Source organism: Gallus gallus, chromosome 5 (genome assembly GCF_016699485.2).
Source record: "Gallus gallus isolate bGalGal1 chromosome 5, bGalGal1.mat.broiler.GRCg7b, whole genome shotgun sequence".
Taxonomy (NCBI): domain Eukaryota; kingdom Metazoa; phylum Chordata; class Aves; order Galliformes; family Phasianidae; genus Gallus; species Gallus gallus.
In genome coordinates, this window is record NC_052536.1 from 862,091 (window position 1) to 881,002 (window position 18,912).

General features: G+C 45.8%; 1 protein-coding gene across 3 annotated transcripts in view; it reads right to left on the reverse strand.

Moving 5' to 3' along the window:
* Nucleotides 1–18,912, reverse strand: part of PLCB2 (phospholipase C beta 2) — a 38,994-nt gene that overhangs the window by 18,220 nt on the left and 1,862 nt on the right. The window contains exons 2-13 of one of the 3 annotated variants that reach the window (XM_025151350.3): nucleotides 17,206–17,283; nucleotides 14,900–14,968; nucleotides 8,270–8,410; nucleotides 7,997–8,076; nucleotides 7,351–7,404; nucleotides 5,381–5,456; nucleotides 4,692–4,792; nucleotides 3,820–3,986; nucleotides 3,466–3,612; nucleotides 2,838–2,995; nucleotides 1,145–1,227; nucleotides 814–898 (exon numbers count right to left, since the gene is read on the reverse strand). In XM_025151350.3, coding sequence (XP_025007118.2) covers nucleotides 814–898; nucleotides 1,145–1,227; nucleotides 2,838–2,995; nucleotides 3,466–3,612; nucleotides 3,820–3,986; nucleotides 4,692–4,792; nucleotides 5,381–5,456; nucleotides 7,351–7,404; nucleotides 7,997–8,076; nucleotides 8,270–8,410; nucleotides 14,900–14,968; nucleotides 17,206–17,283 — 1,239 coding nt within the window. Of the gene's footprint in view, nucleotides 1–813; nucleotides 899–1,144; nucleotides 1,228–2,837; nucleotides 2,996–3,465; nucleotides 3,613–3,819; nucleotides 3,987–4,691; nucleotides 4,793–5,380; nucleotides 5,457–5,541; nucleotides 6,694–7,350; nucleotides 7,405–7,996; nucleotides 8,077–8,269; nucleotides 8,411–13,054; nucleotides 13,665–14,899; nucleotides 14,969–17,205; nucleotides 17,284–18,912 lie in introns of those variants that run through there. The other 2 variants (XM_015286275.4, XM_015286276.4) reach the window with 2 other exon arrangements.

Consider the following 18,912-nt stretch of genomic DNA (forward strand, 5'->3'; position numbering starts at 1 on the left):
CTGGGCAAAGACATGGGTCTGGACAGTCGGCAACTGCCAACATGCTCCCTGTTTGTTTTCAGCTCTTTTTATCTCAGTATTAAAAACCAGATGCTTGGACTAGGTGTTTTAGCCCCCCCCCCTCCACTATTTAACCAGAGTAAATTGCTTCATTCCTCGCAGAACACAGGCACTGCCCATGATTTGCACATCAGTGTCCATTCACAAGGCAGCTGAATGAGTGGTGTGCAGAAGGTTCACCAAAAACGTCACCATCACCACAAAAATACATAATTGCACAAGGAAGCTGTGAACTCCGGCCAAGCAGAGCAGGAATTTTACTCAGCTATGCTGAGCACACAGTGATGCATGTCACTGACCTGCCCATCTGTGCCCCCAAGGGGTTATTTCCAGGCTGGAAACAGGAATTTAGAAGCATTGGTTGGAAGAGCCTGAAATGCTGCTAAGCCCTTGCTCCTGGTTCTTTCCAAAGCAAGTGCTGGCAGACACACTTGGAACAGCATCAGGCATGAAAATACACTGACTCGTCTTGGTGCAATGGGTACAGCCTGGTCACCTGGAGTTCAGCTTCCAAAGTCATGAAGGGATGGAGCGTTAAGAGCAGGGTCAGACAAGTGCTCAGGAAAAACCCTGCGACTGAGAAGCCTTCCCTCCACTTGTCGGGTTGCTCACCCCTACGTACTGAGCTCATTTAGCTCTTGTCACCATCCTTATATCTCCTGTGGCATCTCCTGGCCTCAAGAACCACTGTTTTTTCATAAAGACCTCTCCCCTAACCAGCTTCTTCAGCCTCCTTCCCCAGCTCCCACTCACTGGGTATTTCTCCAGAGGCTCTGTCAGCAGCATATCTCCAAATATGGTTCGGCAGTACTCAGCCATCTTTGCCTGCTGCTTGGGCCTAGTAAACAAAGAGATAAAGCAGGAGTGAGCAGGAAAACAGATGCCCAAATCCAAAGTCTAGCATGAGCAAATGTCTTGAGATCCATAAATCTTCACCCACTTACAACGGCCGCAAAAATCCCTAACAGTGTTTCATGTCAACACAGGCACTCATTTAAAACCAAGCAGCCCTTGCCTGTTCTGCTCTGGACAACAGAGAACACAGTCCTCCCACGCTGTGTCCCCACAGCCACCAGATACTCACGAGTCCACATGGTTCTCAAAGGAGAGGATGACAGGGTAAAGGGATGTTTTGAAAGCACTTTCTGCAATGGCCTCAATGGCATCCTGAAGGAGGGAACATCACAGAGATCAGCACTCGTTAGTAACAGATCTCATCTCCCCACGAAACTGATCCCTCCCCACGTTTCAGATCTCCACAATGATCAGCCACGGATTTCTCCAGTAAGAAAGTCTACACCTGCCTCTGAAGCTGCCCAACTTCCTATCATCTCACCTGCTCACAACATGCTTCCATCTAGCAGCAGAGAAATCTGGAATGTGCACTCACCAGCAGTGTTGACATTTCCAATGCAAATACCACGGAAACATTCCCAGCATTGATAACGTAGAGAAAAAAAAAAAAACATATTCTCTCCAAATCCCTGTTAAACTCCACAAACTTTCCACTGTTTTCTTCCCATTGCTGCTTACTGACGTGGTAAGGAAGTGTAATTACCTCCCAGCCTTTATTCTAGTGTGTTCGTGCACTAACTTTACACAGAGCACGTGGGCTCCAGGTTAAACGGGGAGGCCACCTCAATGTGGGCAACCCCCTTAGAAAAGAAAACCCCCCCAAGCAAATAAAACAACCCCCAAAATTCAGCTCCTCCATGGACCACTTGGATTGTGCCCAAGAAACCTGCCAGGTTTGGAAGAGGAATAGCAGGTTATAATTTCCTTGAGGTGCAGTTGCATGCCTTAGCAGAACTCTGCAATTACAGTAGCTATGGCTGTCATTACTTTTCCTACCCGTAGCGAACTGCTGTGCAAAAAGCAGCAGTGCTATTATAGGATATGGGGAATTACTGGCACTGAAAATGACAATACCTCCAATCGTTACTAAGGATCTGGTGTTTTGTTTGTTTGGTTGTTTTTCCCCAGAAGAAATATTTTAGTACTTGGGAAGCATTGGAACTGGGGAAAGATATGGAATATGAATAAAGAGCTTTAAAATGAAGAAAAAGTGCCCTCCTGTTGGCAGCTGCTGTGTACATGAGGGCAGGAAAATAAGCATGGTGCACTGATTTTTAACATGCAAGCTGCTTGTAACTTCTGTGGATGAACACCATACATCTTAAAGGCTTTGAGCTGTGCTTCAGAAGCCTGGGAGCTGAACCCTCAGGGAAGCTGCCTGCTCAGCATGCTAGAGGGCAGTTGCTCCACCAAACAGACGTGTAATTGGGAAGTAATTAAAATCTATTCCTCCAAAGCACCACCATCTGAGGCTGCAAAGCACACAAACTGTTAGAAGATAAACTCACTTTAAATGTTTGTTTTCTAAAAGCCACCTTGATTGTTTGTCTGACTCGCGCCCATCCATAAAATTCTCATGCAATTTTCTATCCATACATCCATCATGCTACACAACTCTGCATGCAGGCACACCTACTCAATTGTCTCTCCATCACTTCTACTTGACTACCTGCAATTCCCATCATTCATTTATCCTCATCCACCTTTCACGGTCCTCCAGCTCCAACGACGTACACAAACTCCAACCTCTTGCACACTTCCTCATCTTTCATTCTATCTACACATGCATTCACTTGCCATCTCGCCACGCATCTTTCTGTTTCAATCATCTCTGCCCATACGTTTGACTGCCAGTCAGTCAACCTGAATGGAGATCAGCCCAAAGCCAAGCAAGGGCAAACGTGTGGAGAAGACTCCTGCACCTTGAAGAGGATTTCAGTTGTCATGGTGAACCCGTGAGTGATGATGGGCTCCTCATCTGGGGGACGGCCCTTCCAGCAATCCAGCTCCACACAGCGACACCCGGCCAGCAGCGTCTGACGGTACATTTCGGGAGAGGAGATACCAGAAAACTGGCCAGCTGGAGGAGAGCACAAGGAGGGAGGTTCAGCTTTAAGCTATTCACGTGGGGCACCAGCATAAACTCTGCTGCCTTTGAGCAGAATGACAATATGTTGGATATTATGGAAAAAATACTCTCAAAAAGAGTGGTGAGGCATTGGCACGGGGAGAGGTGGAGTCATCGTCCCTGGAGGTGTTCAAGGAGGTGGTCAACATGTAGATGTGGCACTTAGGGACATGGGTTAGTGGGCATGGTGGGGACGGACTGACGGTTGGATTTGATGATCGTAGAGGTCTTTTACAACCACAATACGATTCTATGCTTTAGGCAATAGAGTGATATTTCTTCTTCTGAAGTGTCACGCACTACAGCCCTCAGACCTCCAAGCTAGAGGGCAGATGTACCTGCCTGATTATCAGGACCATTCATCCATCCCTGATAGTGGTACATACGTGCTGGAGCTCAGGCGGTTCTGGACATGCCCATACCTGTTAAATAAGTGTTGTGGGACGAATTGATGAAGTAGTGTGAGAGGGGCTGTGTCATGTCCTGATACAGCACCAATTTGTCCAGTGCTATCACGTTGTTCTCAGGGCCGCAGAGAAACCAGACCATTCCCTCTGGAGACAACTGCCCTACATGGAAAAGAAAGCTTTAATGGTGCTGAAACACAAAGGAAGGGCACCTCCTTCCCAGTAAGGCAGAGGTTTGTGAGAATCAGGCTGGTTGCTCCCCTGGAAAAGCCAGAGTACCAGAAGGTATGAGATGCCCTGCTATTTTCATGCTACCTTCATAGCGGGACATGACAGAAGAACCAGTCCTATGGGCTGAGTGAGACTCACCTCTCTGGATGTTAATGACACTGGGCTCATATTTCTCTATCAGGCTCTGCACCTGCTCAGGTTTTGCTGGTGGGAAAAGGATGTCGTTGAGGCGAGAGTCTCGCTGCTTCTTGTTGATAAACTTTGCCAAGTGTTCTTTGGTCATGTAGGGTTTTGCTTTGAAATGGCTAAGGGGAAAGAATTACAGAAAAGCAAGTGTAAGGCACATGTGCCAGAAAACTTCATAATGGAGGCACTGGTCCTTCCTCAGGTTAGCAATAAATGCACAGCTCTCCGAGCCCACAGAATTCTGTTTTATCTACATTTCTTCCTGTCAATGATGCTTCCCAATCTGGTCTTTCTTCCTCCTCTATAAACTTCTTCCTAACTGATGCACTGCTGTTGAGAGGTTGTACGAGGAAAGAATAAAGCATAATTTGAGCCTCTGACCTGAACTCTAAATTTCAGACCACAATGAGTACTTGCCCTATGAAATCAAGTCCATTTAAGAAGTCACAGGTTTAGCTAATTGAAAACAAGTCACTGGCTAATGGCAAAGTTCTCTGGGTTTTATGCTGTGCATAGTCTGGTTTGGGGCTAGCCACAAGTAGTCTCACATAACCATCACCTAGATTAACCTGAAATCAGTGCTTCTGACAGTGACAATTCAGAGCCCCTGCAGCACAGTGAGGCCTCAGGCCTTATCCTTTTAATTCAGGTCGCCAGTGAAAGTGTTAAGTGCCCTGGCAATGTTTTCTGACTTAGGTACCTGTTCTTCCAGGCTGGTGTGTGATCAGCCAAGCAGTATGCACATCAACCCTGCTTCCCACCTTTCCTACCTTTCTTTTGCCATAAGAGATTAAGTCCTCTTCTGTGGCTTGGAGGGAACTTACTGTGAAGTAAATATCTCATCAATCTCAGGCCGTGGGCACAGATTCATGAGGAAAGTTTTATACACAGTCTCAGGGAAGTCCTCTGGGTTGATGGCATCATTCTGAGAATGAAAGAAAGACACGTCAGTATCATCAACCCACAACGGTTTTCACCTCTGATAACGCTCAACGCCTGCAGTCCAGCACTCATTGTGACAAGGCAGATAAGCAATTGGCATCCCTAGCAAGGTGTTTAGGAAAGAGAGGATGGAGTGGGAGAGCCACTATAATGGCCTATTTCAGAACGGAGTGTTATTTCAACTGTCCCTTGGTGGCTCCTGTGTGATGATATAAAGTGCACGATGAGCTGATAGGAGCTATTAGAGGTCTGGATCGTGGTCTGAAGGTTGGCAGTAGTGCCATCAGATCTGTTGCTTCAAAGAGCAGGGGAAATGGACAGAAGGGAACGTGCTGCTTCCTATGCCATACAGTGCAAGTCACAGGGCTGCAAGTGCTATGAACAGTAAGAATTGATTTTAGCAGGCTTGCAGTTTAGGCAAGGCAGCTAATAACAAGGATAGGATTTCAAAGCAGTTTAAGAGAATCTGGGCAGCTGATGTTTTTGAAGTCACGGGCAGCACAGAGTCAGGATAAGCAGAAAGATTATTCCCAAACTAGTGAGATCTTTGGCTATGTGGTTACATCCTTACCTTGCCTTTTGGAAGATGACAAGCGCTTAATGCTGCTTCCACCCTCTTCCTGTCTGCAGGAAACATCTGAAAAATACTATGCAGACAGGGAAAAAGGAAACCATTAGCACCATGTAAAAGGATGCAGAAAGCTGGGTACCGGTCTGCAGGGCAGAACGCACCTGGTCAAGCCTACAGTTTAAAGCAGTCTCTTTGCAGTATTATGGATTAGTAATTCTCCCTAGATTCAGAACATCCCAATCAGCAACAATGAGGTATCATCTGTGGATAAATTTAGACGTCAGCTCTATTACACTCCTGGAATAACAGGTGCTCACAGTCAAGAAGGGGAACAAAAAGTGCCAAATATGTTGACAGATGGAAAAGTGCTTAACTGGAGCTGTAGCTGACATATGCAAACACTGCATGCTGTTCCCAAGCAGCCCTTTGCAAGGCAAAAATTGCAGCATCCTTGTTATACTTCAAAAGGGACTTAAATGTCCAAAGTGAAAGTCAAGTAAACGTGGAATGTAAAAATAAAGCCTGACATGGAGGCTCAGAAAGCTTCACATATACCTGCACTTGGAGATGCTGAATATATTTTATAAATCTGGCTCTTAATCTGGACAATTTAACCGTGTAATGGCTTAGACCATATACCACTTTTGCTATTCTACAAGAAAGGCCAGGGCATTGAAGTGAGCTACACCCTGTATCGGACGTTTCTTCTGGCTTATTCCAGAAGAACAAACCATTTTCTCTGCAGTAATGCTACCCTGCTTGAATTCTCAAGATCGGTCTGAAGTACACTTTCCCTAGTAATGTTTATTGTCAAATAACAATCAGCTGTCCAGGAACACATTTAGACTTAATCTGGAATCATTTTGCCTTATAACACATGGTAGTTACCACATTTATTAAGGTGATGAGCATTTGCCTCTCATGATGCTAAAACAGCACAAATCTATGAGCAGGGTGGTTCAGAACTTCCCAGCGAATACCCACAAACACACTCACCAAAGGTCCTTATTCTCAAAAGGAAAGATAAATTAAGCACTCCAAAGGGAAATTCAGTGCTGCAGTGCAGCCTTTTGTCGCCGTGTGAGTGACAAAACAACACGGAGGAGTGATGGGATCAGCCATGGAGTGATTTCACAAGGGAAGACACTGAGTGGCACAAAACCAATATTAGATTTATGCCATGCAGCACACAGGGGTCTTTGCTTCAGCAAAGCAGCCTTAGCTTATTCTCAGGACATTTCTACCCTGATGCCAAAGCCAGTCCTTGAACAGTGAAGTGCAAACCTCTCCTGTATTTGAGCCAGCATTAACACTGGCCCAGATGTCTGTCCTCAAAGGCTGTTTCCCTCATTCACGTGCAGAGTGAAGACTGAAGGCAGTGGAATCACACCAGTGGAGAATAGCTGCAGTGGTCACACATAAGAAAAAAAAAGACAAAAAGCCCCTTCCAACTCAAATGATTTTATGATTCTATGATAAAACAACGGATCTCTGCTTCAGGCTAGCTGATTTGTCAAGCAAAAATGGACCACATACAGAACTCCTTCTATAAAAGCTCAAACAAGTCCTACACTTTATGCAGCTTCAACTCATGCTTGCAAAACAAATCCCCAGTCACAATTTTATCAGAGTTGCTTGATTTTGTTAATGAATATTTGGGAACAGCAAGGAAGTGAAATTCACGGCCATTCAAGACAATTCCTTGCTGTAGATGAGGAAATGGTCACAGAAGGTCTCCTTTCCAGACACGAGTTATGTCCCAGGCCCTTCAGTGGGAGGAACTTAGGTGCAGCAGGAGTCCTCTCATGACTTGAATGGTTTCTACCTCATAGGTAATAGTTTTTGGCAATGGTTTTTACCCTGCAGCAGAAGCAGACAGCTGAAGGCACAGGGCTACCACCCTCTTACCAGCTGCTATGCCTTTCATCTAACTGAATATACAATAAAAGACAAACAAAAGCCTTACTCACTTCCTGACAGGAATCTTTCCCTCTGCGTTCAGCTGCATCTTCAGCTTCACCAGGCTGTGGAAAAAAGCCAAGATGAGGAGGAAAAAAGAAAACGCAACTGGGAGAGGAAACCAACAGTTAACTGAAAACCAGGGTCCTACAGGCTGTAAGCTTAACCTCACATAGAACCTGTTCCCATTTCTTTGGAAGGAGAAACAGGCAAACTGTTTTGATATCAAAAAGACTCCTCAGAAACATACAACAGATGTGAGATGATGGTATCCTCTGTTATTAAGTTCTCCTTGACGATCTCAGGCTGCCAAACCAAACAGTATTACAGAGCCAAGAAGAAGAGGCAGTACTTTGTTGAGGTGAGCACTGTGACTGTGATGGGGGAATATATCTGAAGCTCGGAATTTCAGTCTGCCTAGTGCCACGTGTGTATCTAATACCAAGGCTCAAGTGCTGCAGTGCCAGTCAGTTGTCAAGCAACACAAAGCCCATTGACCACCCACTGCCCTGTGCCTCCAGGCTCCTGAGCTAGTATAGGACTTGCTTAGGAGACTGCCAAAGGACTTGGATGCTAAGAAGCCTTTTCTTTCCATTGCAGACAGAAAGGGCAGCAAACAAACGTTTCAGATAGCAATGTTTGTCAGAAACCACTTACATTTTCTCTAGGAAGGTGTACCGAGAAGCGTTGTATGTGAGGGGATTCTGAACAATGGCCATGATATCCTCAGCCCAGCTCTGGAGAAAAAACACACACACACACACAAGGGTGGAGGCAGCTGATGGAACAGCACAAGTACACTGCACGGACAGGACACCGGCCTGGGCTGATACTGCTGGGCTACAAACCCAACAACTCCTTTCCTGCTCCCTCTGGAACGTGCCAACTCTTTGTCCTTCACAGTGCTTCTCTGCCCTCAGGCCCACATACCTTGCCAACGTTCTCCTTGTAGGACACGAAGTTATGGAAAGTGAGGTCCACCATGTCAGGGCCAGACACAACGGTCAGAGTTTTCAGCAGAAAGGTGCTGTGAGGGTAATCCAAGTTAAAGACCTCGCGGAGCTTCTGGCACTGCAACACAAACAGAACAAGTGGGGTGAGAAGGAGAATGAGCAAACTGCACCAGGAAATAATAAAAAAAAGACAGGACCCAACGCAAACATGGACTCAAGCTTTTCAACAGTTGCAAAATTACGGCATGTGATCTTTCTCATCTTTTCTTATTTTCCATTTCTTGTCTGTAGCCTGCATCACCAAGATCCTCCAAGAAAGAAACCATTGTGACCAACATCACCGCACAAACGGCCCGTTCTGGTCTGAAAAAGTGCATGTGGGAGACTTCTATTAAAGAAATTGCATGTGAAGTTTCAGCCTCAACTTGCAGACAGGCGGAGAGAAGAGTCTTTGGCCTCTACTTAGTACGGGTGTGTAACCAAGTTAGCACAGACAACCATTTGTGGAAACACGCTAAGAAAGGCTTTCCAATTAGCGCGACACGTTGCAGTAGCCTGCCTCACCACAAGAAAGGTGCTGTTTGGGGTCCCAGAAGGCCGACCAGACTTAAGCCTGGTTGCTGGGAACAGAAGCTCACTCCTTCTCCCCAAATGACATTTTCTTCTTGTTGTCAGTTGCTAAATTTGTTGTCTTTTTTTTCCATAGCAATCGCAATGTCCCAAGCGATGGCTCACCAGAGATTTGATAAGTGAAAAGCTCATCCGATTAGTCATACTGGGATTTCATCACCATATGAAAGTATTTATAGAATCCCTTTAACTTATTTAGCATTTTATGCATTCCTATCCTACATAAGGCATAACTGAGCCAAAGTATCCTGGAGTTACACCGATGGTCGCTATTTATAACAGAAGGATAACATTCCCATGTCCTACCATGAAACGCAGCAATTCATTACTTGAAGCATAGGATCCATCAAAGCCATCTGGCAGAACACTGCTCCTTCAGAAACTAAGGGCAAAATTCATCACTGGCAATTGCTAGCAGGGCAGGGCAGGCTCAGAAACCTACCTGGAGCTGGAAGCTGTATGTTAGACATATGGCTGAGGTACTCCATTTCAACAAGTTAAAGCATCAGTAATATCCTAGCACGTTACAGGTACCACACTAACCTCAGCGAGAGAGCTTTAAGCTAAATGACTTCATGTGCTTGCTATAAATGTAGAGCACTCACCAAATCAGCCCTGCAGCTCAGCCCCTGTTGGGTAACTCATCGAGCTGCTATGACTGGACAACGTCTACATTTTTACTGATGAACGTTGGCCTTAGACCGACAAGGCCAACAAAAAACCCCCAGTACACAGCTGACCATTTTCCTTCCTTTGAATTGCTTGATTCAAACGCAAGCAGTTGTTTCAGCCACACAATTTTCTATTTACGTTTGGACTGCGATAGCTAAAACTGAAACAGCTCACTGTAGGCACCCTCACGTGCTGTGTCTTGCACAGAAAACTGCATGTATATTTTATGAGCAACTGTGCAGGCTTTTTCCACTGCATTTTTCCAAATTCCTGCAGCGTCTGCAATGTGGGCATATCTGTAGCAAATAGGGAAAAAAAAAAAAAAGAATGAGATGGATTATAATTCAAAACCACCTGATTGCCAGCTCTCCCTTCATAAAAGCCTCTCCTCGGTGGTAACTGAGACGTGTACAGTCCAAGAGGATCTGAGGGGACTGAAGGGAAAGGCAGTCAGCCACCCAGAACTACTTTCTACCAGCTGAAGAGTTTCTAGAGTGGCTCGCTGCTGCACTGTAAGCAATGCTTCTTTGCAGAAGCCAACGGCACCCACATATCCTACCACACTGAGAATCATGGAATATCCCAAGCTGGGAGGGACCCACAAGGATAAACGAGTCCAACTCAACAGAACTTAAAATACGAGTGGCAATGTGTTAGATTTTAGTTTCACATTTAACTTCATCTTGCAAACCCAGCGGCATTTGTTCAGCTTCCTTACCTCTAGTGTTGTAAATTCTATGAAGCTAAGACAATAGAGAACTTGTGGTTTGAACTAAGCTCATTTCCTGTATTTGTTACAAGGCGGCTCCTCCCGCCCCTTCCTTCTCTGCAATCTGGTGTCACTTGGCTCCCCAGCTTCTGCTCAGGATGTGTCCCCAGCTGGCTCTGAGCTTCCACCTGTGCTCTGCAGACAAAGCTGGGCACACACAGCCCTCAGAATGGCTCAACCACCGTCTCAGAACAAGAAGTGGACAGCCTTAGCCTGTACAGCTATCTAAATGGCATGCACAGCATTGGTTGTCAGCGTAGCTTAGGACGCCCCCTAACACCTCTGTTAGCAAACGACAGCAGGGAGAGGCAAAGAGAGGAAAGGATGATCTTCTTAGGGATCTAAATTGGGTCATATTTTCCCAGCATGTTTCCCACCTAGCCTGAAGTCAGTCGCTCACTCACTCGCTTTGTGCTGCCTGCTGTACTGAGGGATTATCTCCCTCCTGGGATAAAGGCAGTGATGTTGGCACAAGAATGGTGAGAGCGGACCAGACGCTGTCCTGATGCCACGTTTTGCCTTTTTAATAACTTGCTCTCCTGTGCTGCAGCTTCACTGCCGTTCCTTAGTGCCACACTGCAGGTGGACAGAAAAGGAGGCATCAGTCCATGAAAATAGACAACCATATTAGCCATGCAAATCAGGAAGGGAAATATGCTTAGCAAATCCACTTAGAAAAAACACACACACAGAAAGCAGCCCAGCAGCAGAATGGCTGAAATACAGAATCAGCTTTCATTTCACTTCCCACTCTCCTGATTTCCCTAAAACCTGATCTGTATAAACCATATTCATAATCCTAAGAAAAGCAAATTCTCATGCAAACACAAAGAACCAGGCTTAATGCAAGAGATGGAAAGGGCCGCTTCTCCACTTGAAACAGACATAAGCAGATGACAGCCAGGATTTGCTCCAGCTGCATGCAATCACTGTACGTGACAGTTCTGTATCTTTGTGATGCAGTGCTGGAGTGCAGTACTGGAGGACAACACAAGCAAACTCCCTCTCCATGCATTCTTTAGGACAGCAGCACCGTGTCTGTGGCAGGGCACGTCCCTGTGCCAAGCATCCTGGAGGGACAAGGGAGAGAAGGAGATGCAGCTGAGCACCCTCAGCTCTCGCTGCTGCCTTATCTAAGGGAGATGGAGAATACAGCAGCACACAGATTCACGTGGCACCAAATAACCCTCAGCCTGCTGGAATCGAACAGGAACAGACTGCGAGGGAGAGATCCAGACTTTGCCTCCTCAGAGTCTGCACGTCTGGGTTCAAAAGCAACAAAATATGCACGAAGGATGAAATTTTATTATAATAATGAACGTCAGTGAGAAAACACGAGTTTGTTTTGTGAAAAATGAGACTCATTTCAAAGCCCGTGCCTGCTGACATGCCCAAACAAAACCCAAGCTGAAGCCAACAGCTCAGCAGCCTGGCCAGCAGCATCATATACTGTAGTACTAATTACTGGCTTGTGCAAATGTTCTGGGTTCTTGGTGCATCAGGAGAAAACAAAATGGAGCAGCTGTTATTGTTCCTTGTTACTCAAATAAAAACACGAAAATTGCATTGCAAATAATAACATCTTGATCTGCTTTGGCACGCTGCTGAACTGCATTCAATAGCTTTTTATCTTGTCTCACTTACGTTAGAAGTCCCTGCTAATTCTTATCTTTATTACTCTTGATCATGTGCCAAAGTTCACCCTGCCCTCGCTCACAAAAAAAAAAAAAAAAAGAAAGAAAGAAACTCCCATCAAAAAGAAAAGAAAAGCTGCAGAACACTTTGTGGAGCTCTCAAAGGAAATAAAGCAAGTGGAGAGCCTTTGCTCCAAGGGTACAGATGCGTTTCACCTTCAGACAACACAGGAGAATGGCACTTATCTCCCTTCTTCCACCCTCCACCTCTTTGTCCCGTTGTGTTTTCATATTGATATCTGATAGTAATGGTGCACCAGACTTGGATGCACTGTGTGCACGGTGACTCGTGCCAAGAAATTGTCACTTTCTGCATTTCTGTGTGCTCTCAAATCCTGTCCTCAGCAAAGCCACCCGAACACACTGCTGAGGACTTCCAATGTGCTCTGCGGAAGCATTCAGGACAGCACAGCCATGTGGAAACTGGGAACTGCCAGGCCCAGATGGTGCATCTCTCCCATCGTTTTGGTTCAGTACCCATTTCAGTGCCCACACAAGTCCTTCCATCAAGGTGGATAAGGAGCCAGCCTAACGCACTTCACTATATATGTCATCACAGAAAGGCCAGAAAATCCCCTGAAATAAAATAGAGACTGATATATTAAGTGTGTCTGAGGTGCAGCGATTGAAATGCTCTTGGGATTTTCACAGCAGCGGTTATCAGCATGTGCATCACTTGTGCCCGTTGACAGTACTTAATAAATCACTTAATGCTTGACCTTTGTTTCTTTTTTTTTTTTTTTTCCCCTAAATGAACTGTAGCCAATTCCCAGCACTGTATAACACCACCTCTGGCCTATTAAAACAGCTAGAACAAAACAGCCACACCAGGTCAGACCAAAGAGCCACCCAGATGCCTGGAACAGAAAGGGCAACCGCAGTGATACATCCCTGACACATTTCTGCAGCTTCCAGCAATTTATGGCTCAGCAACTTTCCAAGCCACGGTCTTATCTTGTATTTAAGATCCTCAAAGGGCATTCTCTTCTTGACCTACCTTTAAAATCACATACATTTCCATGACTTGCGCAGGAAGGCGTCCCACCGTGCAATGACACAAGTCAAACAGCAGCACCTCCTTTTGCTTGGGCTGAACCTATGGAAAATTCCACTTGACGCGCAGCTCTCATGGGAAGAGACACTGAGCAACTGCTTCACGCTCACCTTCTCCATTCAGATCCTAATTTTGCAGCATTCCACAATCCTCCACAGTTCCTTTTTTGTTTTGCCAGTCTGCAGGCAGTCTGCTCTCCCACCAACTCTCTTCCTAAAGCAGCCATTTCATGCCCTTACTGGTCATGCTCTTTTCTACACTGCCCAGTTCTTATTCCTCTGTCTAGAGGCAACCCTGATGCTTGGATTGCCGTGTTTTTCCAGGTAGTCTGCAATGAAAGACTTCCTTAAATACTTACTGAGCTCTAAGTCACTCTCCTGCTTGGCTGCTGCTGCCAAGTAGACACCCACCTACTGCCTCAGCGCTTCCACCACTAACTTCTAATCTACAAAGTTTAATCTGTTTTGTAAACAGTTTATTCCTAGAGTTTATGGCCCTAGAAAACAGTACCTCAGGTCTCTCCTTTAGGTAGGTCTTTTCCATAGCAAGCTCCACTCTGAGTGCAGCACTCTGTTAGCTCCAAACATTCGATTCTCTCTCTTGAACAACAACAACAAAAAGCCCCGATAGCTTTTTTTCCCCAGGCATTATTCCCACAAAACGGGTTGCAGGCAAAACTGTAGGCGTGTTTAGAACTCAAACGTGTTTTTCTGAGAAGAAAGTTCATCAGAAGGAATTAAGATTTTTCAGAATTGTGAGAGATGGGTACCGCTCTTCAGCTCTGCCGTACTTTTATCAGCCATCTCTTTATGTCCTTTCGAGAAGCACCAGCCCCAGGGAGCTCTGATTAGACATTTTCAGAGAGGCATTAGGAAAACATCCATACTTCTTACACAAGGAGGCTGCTCAAGTCTCTCAGTACGGATTGCCAAATCTTCCTCTTTCACATTAGACTGAGAATCATCTATGTAGAATCATCTATGTTACCATTTGGAGCCATTATCTTTACTTTTCTGTTTCCCTTTCACATTCCAGCTTCCATTTTTTGCTTGTCTTTTTTCATACACAGAAAAGTTCAAAGCAAACAAAAATCGGGCCCAGAAAAAGTCCTAACAAGGGCAACAGTGCTGCAGGAAGCTTCAATTATAACTGAAACCAAAAACAAAGGCACAATCGTGTGCACTCTGCAAACGGGCGACTGAAAACTATTTGAAAAAGCAGTAACTTTTGCCATTAGTACATTTTCTTCCCTTTAAAGGAAAAGAACACCACATGCTGCATTGGACTCACTCTGTAACTCCAGGTTTGTGGCTGCCTTGACCCAACTTGTGCATCTCTGTACAAGAGCAGCTCAACACGGTGACTCAACACGGAATCATCACAAGTCCCCTGCAGGACCCCCCAGTGCAGCTCAGTGAGCTGAAAGGCCAGGTCCAGATTAAAACTAGCCAGATGCACGGCGCAGGAGAGAGCTTAGGTGTTGTGCACAGCAGAAAATCACTCTTTTGGCACGCACCTGGAAGCTGAATTGCTGTTTTCTCCAAGCTTCCTTTCTAACAAGCTCATATGTAACGGTCTGTAAGACTCTGTTAGGCACACAGAGAACTGCTGGGGAGCTCAGGGACAAGAGCAGAAGCTTTTCTATGTTTACATAGCTCTGATGTGAGCAGACAAGTTTTTCTCACCTTCCTGTAACATAAAGCCAGGCTGAACTGCCTCAGCTTGTGTCAAAGGCGCGGGCAGCTCTTCCATCCCCCTACAACCTGGCAGAATGAAGCACACACTCACCTTGGGGATTTTGGCAAATCGCCCTACTCGGGTGTCTCGGATGCTGGTTATATCCAGAATTTCCATCTCCTACGAGAGAATAAGGACAAGGATTGTGAAGGAGAGAAAGGAAGAACTTAAAGCCTTTCCAGAGCCCTCAGACGCTGCAAAGCAGGTCTGGACCAGCGCCCATCAGTGGGGAAAAGCCCACCCCCCAGGACAAGACAGGCAGGGGACTGTGCCCAGCTGGCAGGCTACTTAGTGCAGAGGTGATGCTGCTTCTGCAGCACCATCATTTTCAGGTTGAGGCCAGAAACCTGCTGTAGTTTACTGAGATGAACACGGCTCCTCTCTACCCAAATCTCCTCCATCTTGATTACACTCAGAGCTTCAGATTTGGCTCTAAATAGCCACAGTAGACTTGAGCTGGTCCAGACATCCAGGCAGAAACAACGGGAGTGGGAGAACCTAGATAGTATTTTTGCCAACTTTGGCAAGCAGGGAACAGGAGCACCACTGCACCTGCACCTTCACCTCAAGCTACAAACTGGCAGGATGAGGATGCTGAACTAGAGCTGGGTAAATAAAACCCAATGAAGCAGAGAGCGTGATCTTGAAAATGAAGAATCTGCACAGAGCTGTGGTACAACATGAAGTTCTCAGCAAGCATTGCAGAGGAGGAGCACGGAGCTGGTGTCAGCTGGTGTATTCATCCTACTTTGTACCATTTAGTTCAATTTATGGAGAAGGGTAGTGCAAAAAAATCACGTGCAAAGATCTGACACACGTGTTGCCTGTCCTACACTACTACTACATTCTCTCACTCCTGTACCAGAAGACCTTCTGAAGCAATTCCCATGGAGGACACTCCATGAGGTTCCCTAGGCAGCCCACTCCATGTCCTCAATGTCCCTACTGCTGGCTAGTTGTTGTGTCTGTTTTGTTTGTTCTTTTAATATCCAACCTGAATTTCCTTCCTCTGTTACTAATTTGCCTGCTCACCACGGGTCTGGAGAACAAATTATACTCATTGCAGCAGATATTCTCCAAGATCACAATAAAGAATAGTGTGGATATCATGTCTTCTGGCTGTATCCCCACTTTATTGTCAAGCAGGATGAAAACGTTATTCCTAATCTCACTCCTTTCTCAATGTCCACCTAGCTTTTGCACAAGAAAGGGAAAGGGCCAGGCAAATGCTTGTCTAAGGATGTAAAGAGGGCTGTTGCTTCACTGCAGCTCTCAAATCTGTTTATTTTAGGTGATCACCAATGGCATTTTCCAGGAAAACGAGACCCCTCTGTCAGGGTTTTCCTCAAGCTATGCCATGTCCTGACTTCCTTATTGCAGCCCCTTTCCCAGGTAACCAAATAATCCCTCCCACCACTAGCCCCACAGAATACACATTTTTGATGAGAAACAACAGCCCCCTGCCGCATTTTTTGGTGCATCACTCAGTGATACCACTTCTTCCTGCTGTCTGGCTGAACCCTTACAGCTTAACTTCTACCACCAGGAGTGAGCAGTCCTTGAAACGGAGAATGAGTGAGAGAGGGCTGGAAAAGATCAGCATGCCTTCGACAGGGATGTCACAGTCTCCAGTGATGCAACTCTACTCTCAGATGCTGTGGCTGTGTGTTAGTGCCTTGCTCAAGCTGCCATTAGGGCACAATCTTTTGAGAATTCAGAGCTCACCAAAACATGTCAGGTTGCCTGGCCAGGCGGCTGTGGAGGAGCACTGGCTCTGTCTCTTTATCTACCATGCTTCTTCAGCATGTAGGTCACAAGGAGGAAGTAGAGCTGAACCACAGCTCTGCTCTGGAAAGCAGAAGTAAACCCAGCCTTCCACCTCCTGGCAAGCCTGATCCCTCCACCCCTTGTTGCTACCCAGCAGCAAGGAACTCAGTTCTCTTTCCTAAGTTTGTGGCATCTCACTCCCCTCCGGCAGCTCTCACCCTTGTCCTTTACCTCCCTCACCACGGTGCAAACCATCGTGGTCCTGGAGAGCACAAATCACTCTCCAGACCTGACGTAGCCTCTACATCACTACCTTCATTCTTTAAAAGAAAAAAAAAAAATCTCTCTAGCCCTAGCAGGTCAGTTAATCACACTACAGATGACACAGAAGGCGCACATTAGCTGATGATGCATACATTTAACTGCACATTTCTAGCTATTTTTATTCTAACTGCATCACTGCAGTGGTTTGGAGAATCCTTTAGCAAGCTGCGTAACAGGCATATCAGTACAATTCCTTTCTGTGTTTTAATTCTGCACAAACCTGAACTGACTGTTTGGTGACTGACCTGTGCAATCTTAACACTTACCTTGTTCTGATACGTCCAGTATAAATAAAAGCCCTTTGGATCCACCCGAAGAATCACAGGAGAAGCACTTGCTGTTTCCTAACAACACGTCAAAAAGACCCACAAACACAAGCAAACAGAAAAGGTTAGCACCTCATATCCCATGACAGACTCTACCACTCATACAAGGTTCTTCATTAAAACACAGACCCAGCAAGGTGAATCACCATCTGATTTGTGGAAATGTACCAGTAAGATCAGTATATCTCCACTGAAACAGTGTGAAGCTACAAAAGCTAATCCCTGCTAAAGTCTAGGTCTTGCCTGACACTATGCATTTAGCTAAAGCAGATCTTCTGGACATTTCTATACAGTCAGTAGAGAAGAAAGTCCTTGTCCATGTAACTGTTCCACCTGAACTGCCTTCCCTTCAAGGCACCTGCTTCCTTCTGAGCTCCAGAAGGAGCAAAGCCAAGAAGAGACACCACCTTGATGTCTACTTGTGCTAGCCATCGTGGCTCTCTTTGCAGTCTGCAGGGATCTAGTCAAGAAGGGTTCAGTGTCACAGATGAATCTACTTTAGGAGGGAATTCTTAAATTCCATGCATTAGCTCTAAATGGACTATTAAATTAAAAAAAAGACAACTTCACAGACATTCCCAGCACAACATCCATTCCCATCTGGCATGCAAGCTAAGAGATGAATGAGATGAGCTCTTTGGAAACAACGACAGAGAACACTTGGTGACCCTGCTTGGGCCCTAGTATAGCTGCTCATTCAGTCTAGCAGGCTCCTGACTGCACTTGACCTCTGGAGCCACAGATGATAGAATCACAAGGCCTATCAGCCATTTCTAAGAAGGCTTCAAATTGACTTCAGGAAGTCGAAATACTCAGCTACTGAGATGAAACGAGTAATGGAATCTGGAAAGTGTATGTGTCATTTGGCCTTGGGTTCTTCCATGCCACGAAGAGTAGAACAGACACTGTAATACTACTACTGCTACTACTAAAGTTTCTGCCTTGTTTCTAGATAAACCTTATCTCCTGTGAAGCAGCCTTCTTGAAGGCGAGGTGAGGCCACAACAAGGACAGCTGCCCTCCTGATCGGGGACATGGGTGGCTGTGGGGCTCAGCTATACTCTGCTGTGGGTTGGCTCCTTGGCAACAAAGGAGATGGTGAATTCCATAGGAGATGGTCTGGCAGCTGAAGTGTTTGCTGCCCATGCTGTGGAGTTCAATTTTAGGGCAGAAAGTGAGTGCTGTTCTGTAACGTGGCCTGGCATGAGATTCCATAAACTCATAGAAAACATCCTTGCCTGTACTTAGAGAGTTAAGTGTCAGCACACAGCCAAATCCATTCACATCTGCTCCATCTAAGAGGTCAACTATTCCATCCTGGACTACCACAGGCTTTGAAAAGGTTCCCAAGCTGGTACTTGAAAGCATCATATAGTAAGACTTAACCTCCCTAGTTTAGTTGGCAGTCTCAGCTTGCCAGATGCTAAGCAAAGCACCACAGAGTTGCTTCATAGCCCAAGATGTTGGGAGCTGGTCCAGTGAGACAGGTCAGAACAATCCAGCCTAGCCTGGACCCTACCGCGCTCTCCTCTGGAGAAGACATTACAAATGCAAGGTGTTTTTGCTCTACTCAAGAAACTGTTGGGTAGAGCGAAAGCTCCAGTGCAGACTCAAGCTACAGTGCTGTAGGAAGCCAAACTGATCTAC